The sequence below is a fragment of the Sus scrofa genome, chromosome 2 (assembly GCF_054392235.1).
Source record: "Sus scrofa isolate SSC_HxYL_T2T_F1_AM1 chromosome 2, Sscrofa_HxYL_maternal_Yorkshire_Landrace_v2.0, whole genome shotgun sequence".
Lineage (NCBI taxonomy): Eukaryota > Metazoa > Chordata > Mammalia > Artiodactyla > Suidae > Sus > Sus scrofa.
Window position 1 is genome coordinate 137,127,752 of NC_139384.1, and position 24,223 is coordinate 137,151,974.

Here is a 24,223-nt window from a genome sequence, read left to right on the forward strand (position 1 = left end):
GAGAGGCGCTCAAACGGTGTGGATACAGCCGAGTTAGAAGTTCCTTCTTTCTCTTCTCCCCTCCCCTCCTTTCTCCTGGCCTGCCTCCCGCCTCCCCTCAATCTCAATCTCTCTCTCTCTCTCTCTCTCTCTCTCTCTCTCACACACACACACACACACACACTCGTATTTTGTGCTGTCGTAAAACCCACGTGTCCAGCCGGGTGGCTGCCAGAGCGTGGAGCGGTGGAACTGGGACGCGGCAGCGGCCGAGCCCAGCAGCCCGCCGCGGCTCAGTCGGGCGCCCAGGTTCGCCCGTGCTGCCGCGCTCGGCATAACTGTTCTCACGCCCTCCGCAGGCCTCCACGTCCCTGGCTTGCGGCCCCAGAGGGTCCCGGGCGGCGGGATCTCTAGGGCTCTGCTCTCGCGCTGCCCAGGGGCATGTAGCGCACCGAAGGCGCACACTCTCCCTCACGCTCACTGAGACACGCGCACGCACCCACCAGCGGCTCGGAGTTTTCAGGTGAGCGTGGCTCGTCCAGGGTTGAGGTTCTTGGGCCCGGGAAATAGGAGGCTGGAGGTCCCGCGCTGGGGGCGGGGGGCGAGACTGTCCCGCCTCCTGGCGCCGGAGACCAGCACGGCTCAGGCGCTGCGCCACTCCGGCTCTGGTCGGCTCTGAGCGCAGGCAGAGGCCAGGGACTGCGTCCTGCCACCGAGTTCTGTTGGGAAGCGCCCTCTCGCCGAGCTTCGACAGTGTTGGGTGGGCGTTGGGCGGTTCGGGCTGGGAGGCTAGGCAGGGTGCACGCAGCTCCCCTCGTGCAGCGCCGTGGCTTCAGAGTAAACTCTGCGCCCCAGCCGAGTTGGGAGGAGGGAGCTGCCGAACTGGGCTGCCGCCGACGGAGTCAAAGACTCAAACTCTCGCTCCAGGGTTTTGGCGGCCATCCTCCGCGCCCCCTCTCTCACCAGGCCCTCAGCCCTGCTCACGCAGACCCTCTTCTTTGCCCTCTGCCCCCAGCTTGAGGCGTCGGACATGCTGAAGCCCGGAGACCCCGGCGGATCGGCTTTTCTCAAAGTGGACCCAGCTTATTTGCAGCACTGGCAGCAACTCTTCCCGCACAGCAGCGGCGGCCCGCTCAAGGGCGGCGGCGCCGTGGGTCCCCTGGGCGCGCCGCAACCTCTCCAGCCGCCGCCGCCACAGGAGCGCGCCGAGGCCCCGCCGGACAGCCTGCGTCCGCGGCCCTCCTCGCTCTCCTCCGCCTCCTCCACTCCAGCTTCCTCCTCCACCTCGGCCTCGTCCGCCTCCTCCTGCGCTGCTGCCGCCGCCGCCGCCGCGGCGCTGGCTGGTCTCTCGGCCCTGCCCGTGGCTCAGCTGCCGGTGTTCGCGCCTCTGGCCGCCGCCGCCGTCGCCGCGGAGCCGCTGCCCCCCAAGGACCTGTGCCTCGGCGCCGCCTCGGGCCCGGGGCCCTCCAAGTGTGGCGGCGGCGGGGACGGTCGGGGCGCCCCACGCTTCCGCTGCAGCGCGGAGGAGCTGGACTATTACCTGTACGGCCAGCAGCGCATGGAGATCATCCCGCTCAACCAGCACACCAGCGACCCCAACAACCGTACGTAGCAGCAGCCTGAGTGCTCTCTCCCCGCGCGCTGACTTCCTTGAGCTTGGGCGCCCGTCGGGGAGGCAGGTCGGATAAGAGGGACACCAGGTGGTGGGCTGTCCAGACCGCGGGCCCATACCTCCCAGACCACTATGGCCCAGGTTTCCTGGGTTAGAGAAAGGAGAATGGTTGGGATGGTCGGGTGGCACATCTGGGTTACCTCTAACCCCTCCGCTCATTCCTTGTTTCCCAGCCCCGGAGTCTTTAAGACCCGAGTGGCCAGCAGACCAGAGCGTACAGATCACCGCCCTCCGGCGGGATATTGCGCCCCGGGCGGGGCGGGTACTAGGAGCGCGCAATGGGACTCCATCCCTGCCGGTCTTAGTGGAGACAGGGCAGGGACTCTGAGCAGTTCTGGGGAGCATGAATTCCAGGGCTAGTTCTCCTTCTATCTTACTTCTAGGATGAAAGGTGTCTGCTTATTTTCGGGCCGCAGCGTTGTCAGGGAACCGGCCGGGAGCTGCTGGCTGGTCGGGCCACGCTGGAGTAGGAGTTTTAGATGACACTGCTTCAGTCTCTGCCTGCAGGCGGGCATAATTCTTAGGTTTACTATTTGTTTAGAAAGGAAGGAAAAGAAAAAAAAAAAAGCCAGTTGCTTAGTGAGAAAACATTTCCGACTTCAGGGCAGGGTCTCCTTCCCTGCGGATCCCGCATTCTTCGTGCACCTTTGACCCTGTAAACATTTACAGTTCCGTAGCCATGCTTGTTGGCTTACGATTTTTTTTTTAAAAGGAGGTAAAACTAATTTAGAATAAGAAGCTTACTCTTTTTGTCCGCAAGTAAATGGCAAGTGCCTAATTAAACAATTTCTCTTCTAGCTTCCGTTCCTACATTCACAATTTCAAACTCTTATCACAAATGTGGTTCCTTTTTGAGGTTTTGAAGAAAAACTCTAAATGAAGATCAAGAATGTGTTATTTATTATATCCAATTCTTTCTAGTATTTTCAGAAGTTATGCTATGTTTACACCTAAAGTTTCTGGTAAGTGCTAAATATACTTCCAGGGAACCCTGGAGAGAACATTAAGGCAGGTTAAGAGAATCAGGTTGAAAGCAAAACAGGATTTGAAAGATCAGTACTCACTCACCTATTTTCTTCATCTCACTCCTTCATCTAGCTTCTGAATGAGGCAAGTTGATCATAAATGTGTATGATCATTCTCTTTCGAGCAGGTTCCTTCTTGCAGAATGTATACCAATCCGTGAACTTCTTAATTCGTTGTAAAAGCAAAATAACTACAGGTCGTAGTTGTTTAAAGGACTCCCAAAGTTATTACTTTGACTTAAAATACTCGGCATAAGTATTAATATTTTCATAATGTTTGGAGATAATTGTTCTGATGGAGATATTATTACTAGTAAAAAGAGCAGTTGTATTTACTTTTTTCCTTCTAGAGTCTGAGGGCAAAGAATTGTTTTAAAATGAGGGTTTCAACTCAGATTTGCTCTGAAGTGAAGAAGATTCTCTTTTTTCAGAGTTCCAGAAAATTTTATAAAACTATATTGTCTTAGTGGATTTCAAAAAATACTTATCTCCTACTGAATTTGATTATGCTGTTTTCAAAGCAGTTCTTTAAAAATGTAAAATAAAAAGATAAGAAATGGTTTTGTAAAAGGTATTTCTTACCCCTAAGTGAAATATAGTCATTGCAGGATGGGAGTGCTTCAACAAGCTTGCTGTTTCTCTTCTGAATTAAATCGGTGTTAGAAAAGACACCAGCAGTGCACCCCAAAGCCCTGGCTGTGTGCTGATCTCCCTATACTGTTTACAGTGCAGTCTTGAGGCTCAATACATTTTCAGCAGAGAAAAACCTACATGAATCAAGAATTGGGACAGAGTCTTAATTAATAATGGCTGTTGAACCAAAAAGCCTGGGTATGTTTGTTTGTTTGTTTTTCCTTGGTTGGAGGAAGTGAATTATGATTTATTTAAATGATTCCTATTATGTTAATCTTCTGGTATCTCCTTTTGAGTCTACCAGACTGCCTCACTGTGCAAAGTTCGGGGCAAGGACAGAAGGGAAAGGAAGTCAGATTGTCCCATTAGAGTTACACCTCACGTTGCTCTCTAATTAAAGCGCAATTGAGAAAGAAAATAGAAAGCGGAGGTGGCTCTCCATGTAATGCTGGGAGACCACGTCTGCCATTCTTCCACGAACTTCTCTGGGCCAGAAGAGGCACTCATTTGAAAGCATGAGATGTGTTTTACAAAGATGAAATGAGAAGTGATTGGGTTTAATCTAACTAGGGAATCAAAACAAGTCAGAAATGCAAAGGGTGGGAACTTGCTTTCCCTTGACAAGGGAAGTTGCTATGTCACTTGAAAGATGGTGAAAAACAGCTTCTCCGGATTCTTAGGTTGTATGTGGGTGGGGGTGGGGTGAGAGGTGGGCAGAAGGGAAGCACCTATTAATTTATCATGCATAGATCTTCCCAGTGTTCTTTTTAGCCCATTGCCATCTCCCTCTAAGAGAATTCTGTCAAGTGATCACTCTGCATGGCTTCATTTCTTTACTTGGCCTTTAAAAGCGTATTGAGTCATTTTCTCTTTTTCTTACAAGGCAAAGAAAGGGACCTCCATACTTCTCTTTTCCCTTTAGAAGAGAAACTTGTTGCCTGGGATCAGCCACCCAGTAATACTTGTGAATCAGTATCATTAGTTTCACCTTGAAACTTGACTGGCATCTATGGCAAATGCCATAGGGAAGTGTGCTGTAGCTCTCTTTTACACAAACACAGATTTTTAAAACCTAAGAAATGACACAACTTAGTCTGGGGTGAGCTCTTCCAGTATATATATCTAACTCCATGTGTGAATTTATTCTATGATTGAAGTAAACTTGCCACTGAAGCTCTGAATGCTTAGTTGCCTCTTCTTTCATCTCTTTAAAGTCCTGCGGGGCTTGTGTGATATAATGGGGGATGGGGACCTTTCTTCCTGTTCTGGTATTCCTGCTGTCTTTTGCTGCTGGTTTGCCTGAAGCCATTGATTCTGTCAGGCACTGTTGCAGTGGTTTCTTCTCAGATACAGGGGGAGATGGTGCATCGTTTGAGACCTTGTCACTGTTCTTGGAAGGTAGCATGTAGCAGCTAAGGGGCGCTTGGGGCATTTGTGTTTGTACAGAGACGGCGGTGGGGGGGCGGGAGGAAGGTAGAAGACAATTAGTTTTTCAGATCTTCTTGTAAAGATGTACCTGGGAGAGAGGAAGGGGCTAAGCCAGCCTGGGGTCTCTCTGTGGGGAACTAGGTTGGGGCACTCTGCAACTTGCCCAGCTGGAGGTCTCCTCTGGATTTCGGGGAGCTCTCCTGAGCAGGGAACAGCGCTGGGAACATGCTGGCGTGTACACAGGTGTAGGAGTTGGGCCAGAGGCTCTTACGTCGGTAGCACTACCTTCCTTTTCCAAGGGCTTGGGGAGTAGCACTGGGGGAGAGAAGGAAATCTAGGGTTTGTTCGGTTGAGGGGTCAGGGAAAGAGATAAAAGGAGGGCGAGTGTTTTTCTGACCTTCCCTAATCTCTTCCCACCCATATGGAAAACGCAGGTCCTGTCTGGGAAGCTCCCAAGCCCACTAACCCACCAGTGGGTGGTTCCAGCCACCGAGGCACGCTCGCTGCGCTTACTTACTCCCGCCCAGCATCTCGGCTGTCAATGGCCAGCGATCGACAAAGATTTCAGATCTGGTCCCCGGTGGGAGGGAGGCACTGGCGTCAGTGTGTGGGCTTTTGTGTTGCTCTATTTTTCTTTTTCTCTTTTCTCGCTTTTTGTGTGCAGGCCCAGCCCATCTCGGAACACACATGATTTAGCTATTTTACATCATTCGTTATCTAGCGCCCTGAAACTGAACACAGAGCCATATATTAGATTGAGGTTAGAAGAGGTGGCGACTGTTTATTTAAGGTGATAAAATGGTCCATCAGCAGTAATCTCCATCGATATGTGCCACCAGGAGATGAAGGATGAGGGGACAAGCCACAATTAATTGCCCTATAGTTTTGTAGGGGAGAGTAGAGCCAGCCCAGACCCGCTTCGATCTCCTCTCCGCGCCTCCTATTCATCATCTCCGCATTGTATATGGCGGCCTCGCAGGGGGAGGGGCCGGCGAGGTTTATCTCGGCGCAATATTCTTTCACCCTCACACACTCCCGTTCCCATTTAATTTATTAATACAGTCATCGGGAGACAAATACAATCCACACTTCCTCTCTCTTTCCCTCCCCTTTTGTCTCTCCCTCTTGGTCCCAGGGCCAAGCCCGCATCCAGGCCGAGCAGGGAAAGCCCAGCGCGCCTGTGACTCGTGGGGAGATTTGTGTGTGTGTGGGGGGGTGGCCTTAAACTCGCCTAGAGTCCTCCAGAAGGTTCCGCGCGAGCTGGGTCATCTCGCAGGGGCGAGACCTCAATCCGCTCCCCTTGCAGGCGGCGGGACTCACCTGCCTGTCCTCTGGATCTGCCTGGAGCCCAGCTCCCGGGAGCCTAGAAGACCCCTTTCCGGTGAAGGAGGAGGGCCTGCTGGGTGCTGGGGGCTCCAGAGTGCGGGAGCCGGCGATCGCGTCTGGGCTTGTAAGAGAGCCCTTCGCAAGCAGGAAGGGGACGAGGCCTTCAATATTCTGATTAAGTGCAGGGGGACCTGGCGCCCACCCTGCACACGGTCCACCACCACCCCATCCAGCCAATAGCTTGGCGCCAGGAGGGCTAAGCAGAGAGTGCGGGCTGGAGCGGGGCGTCGAACCTGGTGCCAGAGACTCCGGGCCACGGAGCTCCGCCTGCTCTCGGCTCCATCGGCCAGCCCCCTCCACGGCCCCGAGGCCTGGCGCCCGCGCCATCGCGCACGCGGCGCTGCCAGCAGGCGGCACTCCCGGGGCCGCGTCGCCGACACCCGGCGGGGATCGATGGGCGCCGGCCCCGCCGGGCTCGGCCTGCGGGACAGAGGGCCGCGACCTCGGCGGCGGTCGCAGAGGATTTATAGCCGGGCGACTGCCACCAACCAGGCGGGGAGGCTAGCTTTTCAGTTGCTCCTTGGTTTCCTTTCCGGAGGACGAGTGGGCAGGCTAAACCGACTGAGAGGCTTTGGGGAGCGAAGGCCTAGCGTGACAGGCGCGTCCCGCTGGCTCCCGCTCCATCGGCGCCCACGCGCGCCTTTCTGCCTCTCCAGCCTCCAAAAAGAGCTCTGAAACATTTTCTCTTTCACCTGTCCTGGAGCGAGAAATGAGATGCCAGAGAACTCTGGTCTACTTTGCCCCCCTGTTACCTTAAAATAGATCCATTTTCAATTACACAAGTAGCACGTGCCCTTGTACAAACATTCAAACAACACAGAAGGATAAGAAGCAAGGAGCGAAAGTCTGCTCTTCACTTCCCTTGGCCTGGCCTTCTGAAGTCAGTAGGTGAACAAATCTATAACTTAATGATACCTCCTTCCCTTATCCAGGGACCCATAAACAGGAGCATCAACAGATCTATTCAAGATACAGAAGAGAGCATGATTTTGTGTATTGCCTAATGCTAAACTGGTATTTCAAAATATCTTGCTTGGAGAACATAATAGCTCTCACAGATAGAGTCCGCTCTTGATGAATAATAATTTTGAACTTGTGTAAAAACTCACCCTCATTTTAAGAGAAAGTAGAAACATATTTGCCTCTTTATGAACAGACGTGTTATGTATTGCTTGACCTGGAATGTTATAATATATGGATTATATATATAATATATATTATGTGTAATTGGGGCAGGCCTCTAGCCTACTTCTCCCTCAAACCTTTTCATGTAGGGGTTTGTGGCTTGCTGTCTAGAAAACACTCTGCCATAGTGTTTGTCCACTTGGGCCACAATTGTCAACCCAGAGTAATCAGTTACTGGTTTTAACCACCCTCAATCTCCTTTGGGACCCTAAGACATAAGTCAGAAGCCACATGTTTTCTGTAGCAGAAGTTTTGTGTTTTAAGAAACAATAATGTTAGGATTTAACATGTATTTTGACAGACTTGGTCAGCTTTCTGGGTGGAATACTTGGAGATAGTATGAAGTGGTTTATAAATTAAGAAGACATATTGGATGGTCTAATGAAAATGGATTGGCCTTTTCTACGCTGCAGGTATACTGTGTATTGGGAGAGCCTTAGCTTGTCACTCTGCAGAATGCTACTATTCAGTGTTTTCACACTTCATGGAGACAAATGAAATTTAATAAGTTCAAGAGTGCTTAAGAGGACTTCTTAGAGAAAGGACTAGCCATACTCTATCATGCATAACAAGCACAGGAGTGTGTGAGCTTGTTTGTCTGTGTGGGTGGTAGTTGGAGTTGGCACTTTTGCTCCTTATTTTATTGCTGATGTAGTTGGTGTGATGTTACAAGTTGTGGAGATCTTGTAAGTTGACAGAATCTCTGGCATGGACTGTTGGGGAGTGAATACCAAACGTTCTTTTTTCTCACCCTTTGTTTCATTGAGCCAACTAGAAAGGGAAAGTCTGTTAACTCCCCAGGGTGATTTATTTTTGAGGGGTAGATTGCCTTTGCTTGTTGTCATTTGTTTTAAGCTATTTTTGTTCTTGTTGTTATTAAGGTGCTGAAAGGCCATTTCTGAAGTTTGGCACTAAAATTCAAAATTGTGGACATTATCTGTTTACTTTTCAAATCATTGTCTTGCTTTAACCTCCTTGAACTCAAGAGTGTAGGAAAGAGATAGAGAAATCTTCAGTCATGCTACAGCAATTTTGAGGCCCTAAAATTGTGACTTCAGTGGAATTCCTCAATTCTATTGATTGAGTTATGAGTTTGGATATAAAATTCTCTCAGCTTTCATTAATCTTCCTAAACCTCTATGTTTGGTGTCTGGAGTCAGGCAGACCTGATGGTGAGTCTTTCTCTGCCACTTTCTAGTTTCTGGTTCTCGGCCAAGTTACATTGCTCACCTCGAATAACTTCAAAATTGTTATTTTGCAGATGAGCCTCAGTTGTTTCATAGGCAAAACAGGAACTGTGGTATTTAGATAATATGGTGATGGTTTTGTTCAAGATAGGTACCTGGCACATGGCATTTGTGAGTTTTTATTGTCCTTCCATTCCCCCTTTGTCTTGAAATTTTTGTTTTCCTGGTCAGAAGCTTGAGAGGGTGTGTGAAGTGTATGTGTTCTGGAGGGGGTGACATATAGATAAGGGTGGCAGTGCCTCCCTCCATCAGGCCCTAGGGTCAAAAGCATAGGCTGGCACAGTTTTGATATTAGTTTATGTTGCTGAAAGAGGGGGCCTTTGTAATGGAGGTGCAAAAGCATGGACACGTCACTGCCTGCATTGTTTTTCACTTGAGAGGCCTGGGGACACCTTCAAGAAGCTGCAGTCAAAGCTCCTCTCATTCCCTGGACTCTTGAGAGGAGTGGAGGAGTAGCTGACGGAGGGGAACACACAATGGGCTGGAGCCCTTCTCCACTGAGATAGGAGGTTCCCCGTGGTCAGCCTTTGGCTCCCTGTGAAGCAAGTGGCAAAACTGGGGGGGGGGGTCACTCCCCCACCATGCTGCAATAGTGATTAGGTGTTCCTCAAAGGCTTCTCATTGACTCATTTGCCACAAGTTCCTTAGACATTTCAGCCATTCCAGCACGGTTAGGGCACACCCAGGACAATTTATCAGGACTGGTTGTGCCCAAGGCAGGGCACAGGTGTCCAGAGGCCTCCAGGGCGACCTGCTGCCCAGCGCTGGTGCATCTGCTGGTGTCCAGCTCTTGCCATTTCTGCCAGTCAGGACTAGCCCGATATCCGGCCCATTGCACCAGGGCTCTGTTGCACAGGGGCGCCTGGGCTCCCCAGGGAGGCTGGGCCACTGAGGCTGGTCTTGACAGCGGGCGCCGAGACCGGCTCCCAGAGACAGGTCCGATGGGCTGGGGCTCAGACACAGCGGCTCCGCCAGGCCCATTAATAACCTGGAGGGCGCTGCGATCCGACAGCATGGTCGCCGCAGGCCTGCTTCCCGCGGCTGCCTGGCCTGTTCTTGCCCAGTTGGAGTCGAGGGACACTGGGCGTCCGCCCCAGAGAGTGGGGGTCCCTTCGCTCGCCTGCTGCTCTGAGGAACGTAGTAGAGAGGCTTCGCTACAGCTCTCCCTTGGTTTATAAAGCAAAATATTTGCATTTAGCCTGGGGATCAACCGTCTAGGCAAGGTTTTTGGGGGGGGGTGTCTCTCCATTGAACCTTTATCCTGATCTTTAAAGACCCATTATCCTCATCCTTAAATTTGCTATTCTTTTTTGGGGGGGTGGCTTCTGGGAACAGCTTGCATCTAAGTACAGGGTACCCCAAACCCGTCAGAACAGCTACCCCCGCCCCCCGGTCCGCATGAGGCTGGACTGCCCAGAGTGGGTGCTGTCTGGGTGCTGGAGAGACCCTAGCGCCAGTTCGCCCCTGGTGGCGGGGTTGGGGGGGTTCTAAGACTGGGGCCAAGTCCGGCTCCGCCTTCTTGCGTGGGCGCTGCGTGGCTGCTGCGTGGGTGAGGGGGCGTGGGTCCAGGAGAGCGGATGGCGTCCGGCGCCTGACGGGTTGCCCACCTGCTCTGGCGGGTTTAAAAGTCTCTGCTGCAATTGTGAAGAAAGGAAAACCAAACATACTCAAGTGACCAAGGTGGAATCTCTTGGAGAGAGAACAGATTGGTCAAGGGATGGACTTTTGGTAGAAAGATAAATGCACCTCGAACCACCACTGAGAGGCAGAACCCGTGGGAACCTGGGAGAGGGCACTAGGGAAGGAAGGGGAGAGAAAAGGGGCAGACATTGGGAGCAGAAGCCCGAGCCAAGCCTGTTGCTTTCTTGGAGACGATGACGCCATCGGCACCCAGCCCGGGAGACTTTTGAGGGCTCCCGGGGCCTCGACCCCGTACCAGGTGGATTTGGGTGCGGCGAATTTCCAGCGAGTGCGCCGGGTCACCCCTACCCCCATTCCTGCTCCCAGTGGCCTCAGATGCTTCAGAGCGTCCACCTCCCTCGCAAGTGGTTCACCTTGGTGGGGATGCTGTTATCTCGGGGTTTACCCGAGGATGGCCGCCCCGAGCGGTGGGGTTAACCTTCTCCCTCCCCTCCCTCCTCTCGCGTGTCTCCGGCAGGTTGCGACATGTGTGCGGATAACCGCAACGGCGAGTGCCCCATGCACGGGCCGCTGCACTCGCTGCGCCGGCTCGTGGGCACCAGCAGCGCCGCGGCCGCCGCGCCCCCGCCGGAGCTGCCGGAGTGGCTTCGGGACCTGCCGCGGGAAGTGTGCCTGTGCACCAGCACCGTGCCCGGCCTAGCCTACGGCATCTGCGCGGCTCAGAGGATCCAGCAGGGCACCTGGATCGGGCCCTTCCAGGGCGTGCTTCTGCCCCCGGAGAAGGTGCAGGCTGGCGTCGTAAGGAACACGCAGCATCTCTGGGAGGTAAGTCGCCCGCCACCCAGCACCTTTTCACCATCCGGAGCTTTGGCAGGCAAAGAGCCTGGCCCTAGATGGGTGGCGGCTTTGGAAAGCGCCTCCCCTGTTCCCCAGAGGGTAGTGGAACCTAGGTTTCTCAGGTCATGCAAATGCTTGGTAAGTACACGCACCTGCAGCAAGAAGCCTCAGAGCCAGGCCCAGAGCAACAGTAACCCAACCAGGAAGATAGGACTTAGAGATTTCTGAAGGTGGAATCACCTTAACAATCTTCTATTCCAGCTGTGATGGATTTGACCATTGGTCTCCCTTGAGCTTTGAGAAAAGGAGAGAAAACACCTGAGGAGAGAGAGCAGAGGTGGTTGGGCTTTGGGGTGCGAGTTAGGTGAACTTTGTGTCCCGATTAAAGTTTTTCCAGTATGGTTTTGTTTTGTGCACTGAACAAGAAGGAAAATAAGCATAACTAGGAGGGAAGAGAGTTAGGCTCATTTTCGCAGGTAAAAACAAGTTGGTAAAGGCTGAATGCGAGAGACTGAACCATGTTTCACAATTTTCAAAGTACCGAAAGTAATTTATATTGTGAGTCAAATCACAAATCCTGCTTCTTGTCGGACAAACTACGATGATGTGATCCTCAACGAAATAAAAAATCTTAACATAAGAAAACTCTGAGTGCTTTGGTATAACCCAGTTGATAGTACTTCAGTGGCACAGTCTTACCTGGTGCTATTACTTAACAATATCTATGAAAAAAAATATTAACCTGAGATTTCTTTCAAAGCTTCATGGTTGATTATTGAGGTTGATTCCTGAAAAGACAGACCCTTAATGTGGGTCATCCCCCCACCAACTCTAAATACCTCCCACGTGTAGAGAGTTATTTATGATAATCAGGTGCCATTAAGTCCTGCCCTTAAGCATTATGTAAATCTCACTGAGGCCAGGCAATATAATGGAGTGGGATTAGCCAGAAAACAAACTTTTTTTAAAAATGCCAGGGGCCAAGTTGGCATGGACTGTAAGGTTCCATTCATGGGATATTTCTGCAGCAGCTTGACACCCCCTGCCCCCACCTGGCTTGGTAGCCTGCAAGATGGTCATTTTTACTGCAAGCTGCCTCATAGACTAAACTCAAAGGATTCAATAATTCACTTAGAGTTTTGCTGAGCACCCACTCTGGCCAGCACCATGTTAGGCCCTGGAGGTAATGTGGTGAAAAGCAGACTTGGTCTCTAGAACATTGGCAGTGGTGTGCTGCTAAGGCCTGTGTCTGCAAAGCTCCTTTTGGTGGGGGAGGAGCTAACTCTGTGAGCTCAGAGCCCAGCAGCTAGAGATGACCACACAGTGGCCATTGGGCTACATACCCTACAGCTATCTGCTGGTCCACTGTGTCCAGGCTCCTGGGTTCCATATTACTCCTAAAATATTATTGGAAAACAATTATATTTTCAGTCTTTCAGGATAGGAGGAATGAGGGGAAAAATGACAGGGGAAAAGTTATGCCTATTTACGTTACCTAATAGTGCTTTTTTTAAAGAGAAATTTTTATAGGAAATGGGGCAGGAGAAAATGTCTTGATACCTAGAAACAGGTTACAATGTTAGAGCTTTTGGATAGAAAAACCAACAAGTGAGAAATAATCAAAGCATTTGGTTTTGAAATATATCCTGGTTGGTTTTTATTTCTGACTAATTAGTTGTAACCTCCAATATGGTTTAAAGTTTTTAAAACAATTCCAGGCACCTTGCATGTTCTAGGGGTATTATTAGCAACTCTATACCCTATGGTTAGAAGTCGGCCAATACTTTTCTGAGGAAATGGGAAAGCAGTTGCTCAGTGGTACAGATTTGTTCTATCTGAAAATGGTAAAGCTGAGCACTATTAAATTGCCCTCTGATGCCTTGGGTATAGGGCCTGTCTATTTTGAGAGTGCCAGGGGACAATCTCGTAAACAAGTAAAAAGTTTATTTTTTTTTTCTTAAAAGGTTTTGGATGGTTGGGATGTGGCCAGAGACCACTATACAGAGAGGATGTGATGATATGTATCAATATGAAAATTATGGAGCCTTTCTTTTATACCTTTATCTGTATTTGATGGAGTTAAAATTCTGTTGCAGTAAAATTCTGACTGGGGCATTTAGTTTGGTTTTTTTTTTCTTCTTTTTCTTGTTGTTTTCAATACTTTGGTGGATATACAGTGAATTTCACCTGTTTGGAATATGTGAGTTAAGTGTGTTGAGAGATGGTGCATAGGCTTGGTTCTGTGTTTAAAAAAAAGACTTTCAGGGTTTATGTTTGAATGATGTACTTCTAAATGCAGGACATAATCTATATATTTTTATCATCTGTAAGAACAGTTAAAATAATATGCATTTAGGGGGATTGAAAGCATATTAAAACTACAGGCATGTAAAATGTATCAGACCCCGGGAGATCATATAAAATGTGACTGGGGTCAGGTAACCTAGTGCCAATGTCCATTTTCAAGATAAAATATTTTAAAAGGCTTCAGATTTTTACTAGTATAATTATTTTTAAGATACGAAGGATAAGTTTATTTTTAGTTTTTAATAAGCATTGCGATATATTATTTTTATGAACTGTGACTATTTGAGTTGTCACATTTGGAACAGCAAATTCTAAATATTGCATTGTTCCTTAGATTTTAGCCTTTCCTTTCAAATTTAAATTTTATTGCAAATATTTTTTAATCATTATATTTTTTATATTAGAAAGAATCAGTCATTGGAGTCTGTTGTAGGTCTGTAGGAGAATTTTGGTAATAATTGTTTAATGACTCATGCAATAATTATCCCTTTTGAAAACATACTTTAAAAGATATCTTCCAGGATATCAGATCGACATAAAGCAGATCTTTAAAAAATTAAAAGCAATTGAATCATGACTCTTTCATTTTAAAAGTCGACTGGAATCGTTTCTCTTTCTCACATGTTTTTCAAGTCACTTGTTGATGAAGAAATGTCTTTATATTTAGAGTTCAATACTCAGGTCCTGATGGATCTTAGGAAGGTTACTTATCTTTATTTCAGTACAATAAATGGATTGCTAATCTTTTCCCGTCACTGTTGCCAAGCAGATGATGGATTTTTGTTTCAGTTTACAGTTCATTGTTTTTAGTATGGTTGTACTTTATTATACACACGAAGGCTTATTACAGAAACAGTCAGAGTCACCTTAGTTACTCCTTTTGTTTAATCATTAAAAGCTCTATTTTTTTGTGTGGTAGAAAATGACTTTTTAATACTTAACATACATTAGCTACAGAGAGTTCGTTTGATTGGTTTGAAGGTGTGCTATCTTTTACTCAGTATTTTCCTTGCGTGTAATCCTGATTTGTAAAAATGCAACAATTTAAAGAAAGTTGGATATCATTGCATTTACCTTCATTATGTTTTGACTCTTTTGGGTATTATGAGAAATTCTAAGAGTTTTTCTTTTTTTTTTTTTTTTTAAGCAGTAAGTCAAGGTAAAATTTTATTTTATTTTATTTTATTTATTTTTGTAGTATAAGGAGATTAACAAACTAGTCATTTTTAGGGTCAGTTTTTTATAATCAGAATTTTAATGTGTTTTACAAAAAAATGATAAATTCAGATAGTTTAAAACAAAAATATTACCAGATGGATTAAACATTCACTTGCTCTGCTTATATGCCTTTATTCCAACAAAACTTGGATGCGTGATCTATTTCTAGTTATTTGGCTATAATGGGAAAAATCTTTCTGAATGTTTTGCAAAGAAAACATAGTCTTTCTCAGCAATTAAGTCTTATTGATGAGAGTGAGATAATTTTGTCCTAATGTGTTTTCTAATAAAGAAGTGGAAAGGCACATTTGATTCCAACATTTATGAAAACATTATCTCAATTATTAATGTGTCCCCTTTCCCTTGAGATAAATTAATCTAGTCTCACTTGGTTTCCCCTTTCTGTTTAACATCAGAATTTAATATGACTGGACCTGAGGAATGTACACAGTGTGTACTTCAAATTCTACTGGAAGCAAATACGGAAGTCTAAAATAAAGTTACAGTTTAAGATAGGTTGGAATTACTCAGGCCTTTCAACTCAAAAGTCTGATTTGACAAGAAATTTTAGCAACTTTGACAAAATAAACTGTACTTATTTTCACCCTAGAAAAGTTATGTTAGTTGAAATGATGTAGTAACTTGTTAGGATTAGAGTCAAAGTACTAGTAAGTACTCCAAGTATACTTGGCTTTTTACTTTTACAGAACCCATCTTCTCTGTGCCTCACTGAATTTGAGTGTCTCATTTTCGTTTGCACTATGTGGAAGCCTTCATTATTTTTCTTCAGAAAATCAAGGGGGAGAGCAAATGTGGTTGTTTTTGTGGTTTGATTTTGTGCCATAATATTTTAGATTTAATAAGAGTTTGGCTTTGAAGCAAATGGTCTATTTTTCATCATTACTATTTAGCATAGGTCAGAAGACATTAATGAAAACCAATATTAAAAATATATTACACGTTGCTAAATGTTTATATTTCAAAACCGTCACAAGTAATTGGTACTAGAAGGAAATAAATTGGTTTCATATTTTAAATGTATTATGTGTATTTCCATAAGTGTCCCAATTCCATATATAATATTGGACTCATTTGTATATATTTAGGTGTTGAAAAAATCATTTGAAACTAATAATTTGAAATTAAATGAAGATCATTTTTAAATTAAATTAAAATCACTTAAAAATTGTTCCAGTAGGAGTACTGTAACTGTATATTCCGTATTTTGCTTTATAGACTTGGGCTCGTTTTGGCCTGATTCACCAAAACACCAGGGGACAGAAATATGTGGCTGTCACAGATATATTGAAGTAAAAATTGTGTTTCTTAGCAATTTATCATTTAATATACCAGACTACTTGTTATTTTGGTTTTGAATATATTGACTTCATGAAATCCAGATAATTTCTCCTTAAAAAATAAACCGTAGTAATGTTACTATTATGTTTTTAATTATGCAGAGTAACAGCTGGTGTATCTCTCTGGTTTTGCCTCATTTGATTTGAAGATGTCTTTTATAGTAATGCCCATTTGATCGAGTGTGAGCATTTTGTAGTTTTACAGAAACTGTAAAACCATCTGCCGCCTCTTGGAATGGTTTCCAGCATTGTGTTAAAAATCAAAACTTAGTACTTAAAGATGGCTTTGAAAAGGTCCATATAAAGTCTTGGTCCGTTGGTTTATGTAGCAGCCTGCTCAGTGCCGCCTTTGGTTTTCTAAGCCCAAAACTGTGCTTTTTTTTTTTTTTTTCTTTAAATAATAATTGTAACATCCATTTGGAAATTCTGTTAATGAAGTTTAATCCAAACATCGCATGTGACACTACATGTTTTAGTTGCAAATGCTTCATAAAGAGTGATGTGTTTTGTATCTTCAGGACTATTTTTCTCTTTAGTTCGGTTTATCTATTGTTTACAGATTGCTTCTTTTGATAGCGTTTTGTCCATGTGAAGAAAATAATTCACAAGTGTTTCTTGGTCCGTAACTGCATATTTTCTTCCATTGTGTAATTTTTTTTTTTTTTTTCCTGTTTCCACACTGCCTTAAAAGTAGGGGATGGAAATCACAGAGGTTACTGGACAGATGAAATCTGCCATCCCCAATAACTGCATGGCAGCAAGTGATCTGATGAAAATGTGATTATGGTAACACTGGATCCGAGAAACCTTCGGGGGAGCCTTTTTATTTCACTTTCAATTAAGGCTGTTTTAATTATCCAAGGAAATCTGTCGTGTTATCTGGAAATCATTTATAGTTGTCGCATAACAGGATGAGCTTTTAAAATTTGTGGCCGGATGCAAAAACTGCCTATTCCTCAGCTAAAGAATCATGTCCACAGGATCAAAATCCTATCTTCCCAGAGGGTAGATGTGTTACCTTGGTGGTTGGCAGTTCTAACAACTGCGGTGCATGGAGCCACTATGAGACTGCCTCGCTCTTTTTCTTTCTTTCTTTTTTAGAATCGTATATACTCCAAGATTTCACGAGTTCAGACATTCCTTGTGTATTTACACAAGAAATACAGACTCCAGTATAACTACTTAGCATAAAAGCCAGAGCAGCCAAAGCAGCGTATACTTTTATACTTTTTCCTTGTAAGCATTTGCCACCTCGCTCAGATAAGTTACAGAATTCCATTATCCAAATTGTTACACATGTGTGACAGAGGTTGACCTTTCGTCATGTCAATCCTTTTTGTGTAGGCCCCAGGCTCCAGCCTAATGGCTCAAACCCTGATTTACTCACTGTAATAAGGGCAGGAGGTCGAGCAATTGTCAGGCTGCCTGTTCGTACTCTTCTTGGAGCCTGGTTGAAGGCTGTTAACACAAAGCTTTTCAAAGTGAATTTACAACCAGCACCACTGACAGAGGCCAATCAGTGCACCATAAATGTCAGGTTAGTGAGATTGAGCAGTAAGTAAAGTACTGACAGCACACTATTGGCTGGAATCAATTGGCCAAGGTTTAACTGAGAAGAGCAATCTCTAGTCGTGGGCTCTAGGAAAGAGCGAAGTGTGCTGCCTGGGTTTCCAGGTGGAGTCCGTGGATTTAGCTGGTAGCCGGAGCCTCAGGGTTGAGGTGTCACCCATTTGCTTCGGTGCCTCCAGCATCCTCGGGTTAGACACACCTCACCATCGAGGAGCTCAGGGTGGCAGAGCCTGCGGACTCTGCGTTGGGTGATAAAGAAAAAAAAAAAAAAAACAAAAAAACGGCTCCAGCGTTAGAAAGGAGAGAGAAAAACGATGAAAATACGGGGCTGTCAGGACTGGGGGACGCAGCCAGTGCATTACAGTTCAGTGAAGGGTAATTTGTTCAAATTCCAAAACTGCAGCAGGGATTTTACCCAGAGGCGAAGACACAAATAAGCCTGCTCTTTTGCTCTTCCTGGGGCTCCGGAGGGTGAAACTTTCATGGAAGTCACTAAAGAGTGATTATGGGCTGAGGGTCTGAATATCCATGAGATGTGGTTGCCCCACCAGATGGAATGTTTTTATCATTTTGTGTAATGACAGCCTGGACAACAATTCATTTAGCTCTGAAGGCATCAGCATTAAAATGGGGGAATCCATTAAAATGCTGTATGCAAGGATTTATAAATTAGGCAATTTCCTTGATTATTGCAATCATTTACAAAATTGATTGTTCCCGTGTGGTATAGACAGATTTCAGCAACAATCATTGACAACAAGCACATTCTCTGATATCTATAGCTACTGGTCACTAAACCAGGTCACTATTCCTCACCCCCTGCTGCTCTTGGTCTCAAGGTCAGGCAGACTGACTTCAAAGAAGCTTATAATTACGAGGTTTCATTTGGCTTCAGAGGAGACTCACCTAGGCTGTGAGGAGAGGTGACGTTTGTTCTAAAGACTATAGTGTTGTCTTTATATGGTAATCCTAATCTGCGGAGAAGGTATTGATGATGCTGATATACTTCAGATCAGTAGCAGAGATTTTGAGATGTTGCCAACGTAAAAGGAAATAATTTTTGCAAATTGCCGCTGTAAATATTTGTTTGATTGAAGATCTAGAAGTCAATAATGTGTTTTATTTGTTGGTCCTTAGAGTTCTAATTATCCAATAGATATATCGTAAGAGGTACTGGATTTTAGGTCAATTAATTCTGGAAGGCATAATAAAGACGTTGTTACAAGTGGGAAACACTCAAAATGCTGCAGATTTTCCTATGTAAGAACCCATGCAAGTTCACTTGGTGCTTAATCACTAACCACAAACCACAAAGTTGTCTTTATTCCTGAAATATCAGAGATGGGCATGCCAAATGTGTCTGCAGAGTTCTGTCCAATGAAAGCTGGCCATGCGGTTTCTGCTTAGTACAAAATAACTAACTTTAGACATTTGTTTTTAATCATCATTTTGTTTTTAATCGTCATTTTCCCCTTTTGGAACTCTAACACACACTGGGGCTTGTAAAATAATAACACTTTAGAAAACTCTTTAGCGCTGTTGGGAAGGCAAAAAATTTTTAGTTTGCCCTGATTTGAATATATAATAGTTTGATCTCAAGGTGGTTCTTTGTTTTAAAGGGAAAATGTTATATTTTGGGAAGTCTTGTGGCTTGGGGGCGCTTTGCTCTTATTTAGCTACTGTTGCATAATAAGTCAGTTGTTCATTTTCATGTTAAATTAGTCGTTAAATTCACTGCTTAAAAATTCAGTGAAAAAGGCAGTATTTTTGGTTCAGTGTCTTGATATGATCTCTTCATTTCTATTTAATTTTTTCTTCCCCTCACAGGATTCTGGTTTCTGTTAAGACTTAAAAGCTGTGTGACTAGATCTGTCTTGGGGGAACGTCTAGATGAAGCACTCACTTTTATAGATGTTTTTGCCAGTCCCCTTGTACATTTATTAAATAAACCAACACCTACAGCACGCAGTCGTGAAATAAGGATTGGGGATTAAGGCCATTTTATTAAAATGAACAGTGTTTTTCACTCTCTGTGATCATTTTAAATTAAAGCTGCCTCTGATAATGAAGTGTCGTCTATAGAAACATTCAGTGTAATCTAATTCAGTAGAAGGTTCTTAAGTGCTTTTTAATTGGAATCAAATTAAATGTAATCAAGTCATGTTTTCAGTATCTTGTAAAGCACCAAGACCAAGTGTTGTTAGTACACTTGGGAATATTAACGTTTATCACAAAAGCAACAGTACTAAATTCTCAGATAATCTATGCAAACTCTGAAATGGTAGATAAACCATAGATAACTTCTAGGGTAGAGTATAATGCTTTTAGAAACTGGTGTGTTTGTCCCAAGCTAATATTAAAACATATTTTTTTGATGGAAAAATGCACGAAGAGTTCCTAGAGGAGAGAGTCCTGAAAAATGCTGGGCTACTGAGGAAAGCGCTTACTTGCAATTTATTGCATTTAATTGAAACTTAAAATTTGACCTGGATAATCTACAAGGTAGAAAAATCTAATTGCTAAGCTTTACAATGGTAGAAGTGAACTTTTTTTTATTAAAAATAATTCTTAGAAGAAATTCAAGCTACATGAAAGTATCAACCAGTGGGAACCATTGCTAAAGATTTTTATAATGGCCTTTTGAGAGATGACTGTGTCTAAAAGATACATTTGTATATACATTATGTATACATTGGATCACAGGTTGGGAAAAGATACTTGCACTTGCTCCTTGCAAAACACATTTTCAAAGCAGCAACTAATGGCACTGTTTTCACAGGATCTCCTGCAAATGTTTAAATTTGGCTCACCCATGAATAGATTGGGATTTTGTGTCTAGTCCCATCCTCCTCTCTCTGTATCTTTCTTGGTGGGATATTTCATGAACAGTTTGCAGACCCTACTGATATAGAAACACACCTTCTGATATTTTTGTCTGTTTTATAGCACATCTTTAATAAGACTGGAGTCTTTCTGGGATCTTTAGGGAGATTTTATTTTAATGGTCTTCTGGGAGAGAAGAAAAAAATTGTGTTTTTTTTTAATACTTCAAGGTGTTAGCAAAAAAGGATCAAATCTCTTTGAAATACTTTTCTATGTAAGAAGACTCAGTGATTTATATAGCCACATGTGAGACTTTAGGGAAAGCACTTAATTTCTTTGTACTTCTTATTTCTCTGTGTGCAAAAGAGAGTCATCCTGACCTTTTAGGCAAATTAGAGTGACAGTATTTATGATGTTCGTGTAACAGAAGAGATTTTCTCTTTTTCAGCTGGGATTTTAATAGCAATTTTTTAGTCTCTAGTGGACTCTTAATCCACTCTTAATAAGAATCTCATTATTTGACTGTTAACAAAAAGATTGTACACGGTAGACCATGACACACAGTTTGGATTTAATTGCTGACTATAAAATCAAGCTTAAATACTTAAATGCAAATTTCCTTAGTACTACCCACAAGTAAGAACAGATTATGTATGATGTGAGAAAAAAAATCGTTGACCCACTTTAATTTTAAAAGCAGCATTTCTTTGGTCAAAGCATTTACAAGTTGATTCGATCAGTACTTTGGTTAATTAGGGACTATGATTCATACTTTTCGTCTTTTGAAGCAGAAGGTACCTGCCCAAATGCAATAAGGTGAACAACTATCTTACCACTGTTGCGCTGGCTTTTCTTTTGTACAATCCAGAATTACTGGAGTAATTCTAGTAAGTCTTTCTAGTAACAACGTGGAATTGTGATGAAGGCTGCCAAGATTCTAGTTTTGTATTATGATCTCAAGAAAATTCTTTTTATGTGTATAGTGGTTTTAATCCCAATTAACTTAATGCCTCAGAGCTCTTAGGTTCTTGAACAGTGATGTGTAGTGGAAATATATGCAAGTCTCATGTAATTTTTTGTTGTCTAGTAGGCGCATTTAAAAAGTAAAAAGAAACAAGTGGAATTCATTTAAATTATATTTTTCTACTTACCTCGCATAGCTGATACGTTATCATTTCAACACATAATCAACATAAAAAGTTATTTAGGGAACAAAACATTTCTAATAGAGGGCAACAGGATAACAAATATGAGACACATAAAGAACATTTCCAAGAGGTACATGGTTTCAGTAAGTGAATTGATCACTCTTAATCCTCCCAGCAGAGAACTGACTTGCCACATGAAAATGCCAGGGGAATGACTTAGTAAAATCACAAAGCAGCCCTAAACCTGAAGGCCTTTTGACCATGGATCTCAAATCAGGAGCAATTCATTAGGTAGGTTTGACACTGGATATTGAATTCCGAATAGAAAAGCATCTCATTGGCCAGCATATTGTGGCTTGTCAATAAATATTAAATGACAACAAATCAACGTAGTGACACATTAGCCACTGTCCATGAAAATGTGTGTGCAGCTGTGTGTACCAGCAAATCCTGACATAATGGTGCATTATCCAACTCCTGAGTATGTGTCAGTGTCAATCATATGCATAGCAGGAATTCCAAATGACAGAAAATTTTAAAGGAGAAAGTAAACCTAAATAGCAAAACACGTCATAGAGAACAAAAATTGAACTTAATATTTGTCTAATACATATTTATTGAATATTAACCATTTCTATCATGGTATGGAGTTTTTACTTTGTTAGTAATCTGAACAAGGATGATATTCAAGATATTTGACAACCAATCCAGCTTAGATCCTGCCCCATAAACCTAGATGGCTGCAGTTGAATCTGTGCCCCATTGACTATCAGCTCCCAAACTGGCTTAGCTAGCAGAGCTTTGGCAAAGCCATGACATAAATAATCTGATATGGGTATAAAGTTTCAGTTTTGAAAAATGAATAAGTAGGGGGGAACTGGCTGTACATTCTTACCACTACTTAACTGTACCCTTAAAATCATTACAGTGGTAACTTTTAAGTTATGTGTATTTTACCACCATAAAAAAGAATAATAACTATATTTCCAGTGATTTATTTTTCTTCTTGCTCAGTGGTTCTTAAACTCTGACATCCGTAAGAATCTCTAGGTGCAGGGACCCCAGGAAAATCCATTACAGGGACCTGCCCCTCCCAGGTTCAGTGGGCCTGCACTGCAACCCCGGCATCTAGTTTCTGGGCCAATGTCCCACGTGGTGCTGGAATGACACTTTAAGAAAGTAAGTGCCACGCTCCACCTTTCTCTGCCTTCTGTTCCTGCTTCTTCTCTTGTCTTGGCTGCTCTTGAGCAAACCTGGCATCTCTTCAGCCTCCCTTCCACACCTGGTCTCATCTGTTCCTGTGTTAATTCTAGCCTCACCCTTGCTTTCATTCCTGCTACACTTTGGCTAATCTCTAGGCATTTCCTCCTCCTCCTGTACCACCCACTCCCCAAGATAGCTAGCTAGCTAGGTAAATAGCTAGACAGATTTAAACAGATACAAATATCAAGGCACTACTGACAGCAGAATGGACTCCCATGACTTTCATCTTTTCTGTCTTTCTGAAGTCCACCTGGCCGGGCGCGAGGAAGCAGCCAAAAAAGGCAGAACGCTTTCCATTGCATGTCAACCGCAGGGTGTAATTAGCCCCTTAGCAATCAAGGTGTGCTTCAGGAGGAAGTGGCCTGCTGGAAGGCCTTGGGTGATGCATTCACAGCGTCTGGTTCTAGATGTCACTGACTCTGAGCCATGGGACTGTGAGCAGACACCTTAACTCCCTCGGCTCCTACCTGCAGTACCTCTGATGGCACCATCCTTTCTCTTTCTCCAGCCAGCCCCTTCTGTGTGGCCCTCTGTCCCAGAGAGAGGCCATATGCTCCTTGCATGATATTTGCGATTTGCGGTCTGTGCATTTTCCACATGCCAACTTGATCTACAAATGTGCTGGGCTTTTTCTGTGTTCCTCCTCGGCTTCCCATTTTTGCCCGAGGAGGGAGCATGTGGGCTGTTTTCTGATTAGAGCTTACCTGTTCTTACTGTTTTCCTTGCTCCTTACAAGGGATGGCTCTCAGACTCCCTTTCCCACACCGATCTCTCAAATCCTCTGTCCTCACTTGTCTGTGGGCCATCTCCATGTAGGTATCCTGACATGGTTTCAAACTGAGTCCACTAACCATCCCTACCCCACCTCTCCTCAAATGGGCATCTCCTTATCCTTAACTCACTCTCATTGTCTTTGAGACTGGCATTTTGGAGTTAGCATAATGGCTTTTTCAAATATTTGCATTCCCCGCAACAGAGTGGTATCTAGTGCACAAAAGGCACTTAATAATAAGAGCTGTTTTTTTTTGTTGTTGTTTTTGTTTTTTTTAGAGTTGGAGTTGTTATAAGAACAAACTTGAGGATCACTTAAGTAAAAGTTAATAGTGCATATAAATTATTTTAGAGGCATTCCTGTTGTGGCTCAGTGGTTAACGAACCTGACTAGCATCCATGAAGACATGGGTTCAATCCCTGGCCTCGCTCAGTGCGTTAAGGATCTGGTGTTGTTGTGAGCCGTGGTGTAGGTTGCATATACAGCTTGGATCCTGCTTTGCTGTTGTTGTGTAGGCTGGCATGTGTAGCTCCAGTTCAACCCCTAGCCTGGGAACCGCCATATGCCTTGGGTGTAGCCCTAAAAAGCAAAGAAAGAAAGAAACAAAAGAAATTTATAAAGAAATAATCAAAGTCCAAATACGAATCCTAAATTTTATCCTAACTTCTGGCCAGAAATATCCATTACTGAACACCAAATATATGCTCTTGCTAATAAAAAAAAAAAAAAGAT

General features: G+C 44.3%; 1 protein-coding gene across 11 annotated transcripts in view; it reads left to right on the forward strand.

Moving 5' to 3' along the window:
- Window positions 1–212: 212 nt before the first annotated feature.
- Window positions 213–24,223, forward strand: part of PRDM6 (PR/SET domain 6) — a 106,732-nt gene continuing 82,721 nt past the window's right edge. For 6 of the 11 annotated variants that reach the window (XR_014838632.1, XR_014838634.1, XR_014838633.1 and 3 more), the window contains exons 1-3: window positions 213–502; window positions 995–1,583; window positions 10,714–11,021. Coding sequence is in view for 8 of the 11 variants with exons in the window: in XM_085014358.1 (XP_084870484.1) it covers window positions 1,010–1,583; window positions 10,714–11,021 (882 nt within the window). In the remaining 3 variants the exon portion in view is untranslated. Of the gene's footprint in view, window positions 503–635; window positions 1,584–10,123; window positions 10,236–10,713; window positions 11,022–24,223 lie in introns of those variants that run through there. The other 5 variants (XM_085014359.1, XM_021084684.2, XM_085014362.1 and 2 more) reach the window with 3 other exon arrangements.